At 39.1% G+C, this 1,992-nt stretch overlaps 1 protein-coding gene across 1 annotated transcript in view; it reads left to right on the forward strand.

Moving 5' to 3' along the window:
- The window catches only part of LOC101861618 (tubulin polyglutamylase TTLL11), a gene marked incomplete at its 5' end in the record, with an annotated part of 11,005 nt that extends 9,961 nt beyond the window's left edge, over positions 1-1,044 (forward strand). The window contains 1 exon segment of the mRNA XM_005108961.3: positions 387-1,044. Coding sequence (XP_005109018.2) covers positions 387-562 — 176 coding nt within the window.
- Positions 1,045-1,992: the final 948 nt, after the last annotated feature.

A 1,992-nucleotide genomic window follows, 5' to 3' on the forward strand; every position in this document is an offset into this window, starting at 1 on the left:
GGGGGGGGGGGGAGTGGAAGGGTTGTTCCAACTGTTTTCATTTCATTCATAAATAAGCACCGTGTGCTGGCAAATAGAATCTAGCAAAAAGAAAGAAACAGCTGTCGACAAGTTTTTTCCTCAAGTCGGAGATTTTTCTACCGATTGGAAGCACGCGCTTGTGGTATCTGCTATGCCTATCGTGATTTATTGTCTTTTCAAGAAATATAACATGTCTTTTGTTTTCAATGTTAGATCTATACGTTGATGTGACTTTTGCATGCTACTATCTCGAAACACCTCTAATCTTCGACACTTATGTAACTAATTTGTGTTGGAAAGTGCCGTAAATCTTTTAGTAAAAAAAAAACAGCCATAAAACAACCCAACTTTCTCCTGCTCCCCAGGCCTGTGCTTCTTCGCCTTCGTCTCGGCGTGTTCCAAGATGGCGGCGGCCGCCTATCCCAGCGTGCCCCTGGCCGCTCAGATGTCCACCCTGGCACAGAACTGTGAGCGTCTGCTAGGCCTGCCGGGACTCAAACCCGGGTCCTACACCAACAGCTCATCTGTGCCCGAGCGTTAGCTCACGGAGAAATCATTCATTCATGTTAACTCGACCGTTGATATTCTCTGGAGGCAGTTGGTTGCTCACGTCTGTTCATAATCATAATGTACACCATCTTGTTCTTACCTACGGCTAGCTGTTCGGATGTTTATGAACTAAGCCAGGATTAGGTTAGGGGGTGGGAGGTGGGGTGGGGGTCTTTTTCTTTTCTTTTCATTTCTTTTTTTCTGTTTTTAAAAATAGTGTTTTAGTCTGTGGTACTAGTTGCATGTTTTCGAGAAATATCTTGTTGTAATGCTGAATTCTAATTGAAGAAAAACGAACAAACAAAAAATATAAAAAATCAAGAGCAGATAGACCTACATGATGAAGTATAAAGTAATTCTCTAATAGTTAAAACTGTGAATGAAACAGTTTTTCCTTCTCTCCTAAATTTTTTAATTTCTTGGCTTAGAACATCTGAACAGCTTGCTGAGGTAATGTTTATAACTAAAAAATAATTATGCTCAATAAAAAAGTTTTTTAAAATCTTTAGTTCGCTATATCACAGCTGTTTTATCATTTTTGTCTACCACTGCTGCTACTACTTCTTCTGTCATTGATTTTTGTTACTGCTGCTACTGCTGCTGCTTCTCTAAGTACTAGTAAGACAAGTCATCGCCATATTTGCATAGTTCATCTCGTGTGTCTGTAGAGCTCTAGAAAACCTGTCTTGTAAAGCTGTATCATGTATACTGTTTTAGTTCATAGTCAGAGAAGAAGACGAAGGAAGAAGAAGAAGAAGAAGAAGAAGAAGAAGAAGAAGAAGAAGAAGAAGAAGAGCTATAAAGACTTCCCTGTACCGGTGATATGTGATTGCAGGTCTTAGCTTGACAAAAGCCTTCGACTCTCGAGTCTCTCCGACCCAGAACGTCATGTTTTCTGACAGAGTCATTGCTGGCTTCGTCACTACCACATCATATGTTCCGTTTTTTCTACTCACTGTATATATTACATATTACCTTTTGAAAAGTGACGTATGATTGAGTCTTACACTGGGCAGTCGACTGATAGAGTTCTTTAACCATACATAATATATTTTAAAAATTTTATGGTTTGCAAAAGTTTTAAAACAGTGTGTATGATTATAATGCTGATATTACGTTCTCTCCCTCTTTTTATATATAATATAAGCTTACATATTTCAAAGACTATTTTTACCGTTTTCTTGCCTGTCGATAACGATATTATAAGCGTTTGTCTGTGCCATTATGATGTCTTCATGGGATATTGCGAACACTTTTCTTGGAGAACGCGTCCTACTGTCTGTGACCTGTTGAACACGGCAGTTTCAAGAATCGTGTCCAATATTTCATGGAGAACCTCATCAACTGTTAGTGTTTCAAGACCAAGACAACTACCTCTGTGACAGAATCAATAACTCGCCATAATATTTCTCTTCCTAGGCC

This window comes from Aplysia californica, unplaced genomic scaffold, assembly GCF_000002075.1.
Source record: "Aplysia californica isolate F4 #8 unplaced genomic scaffold, AplCal3.0 scaffold00738, whole genome shotgun sequence".
In the NCBI taxonomy this organism is placed as follows: Eukaryota; Metazoa; Mollusca; class Gastropoda; order Aplysiida; family Aplysiidae; genus Aplysia; species Aplysia californica.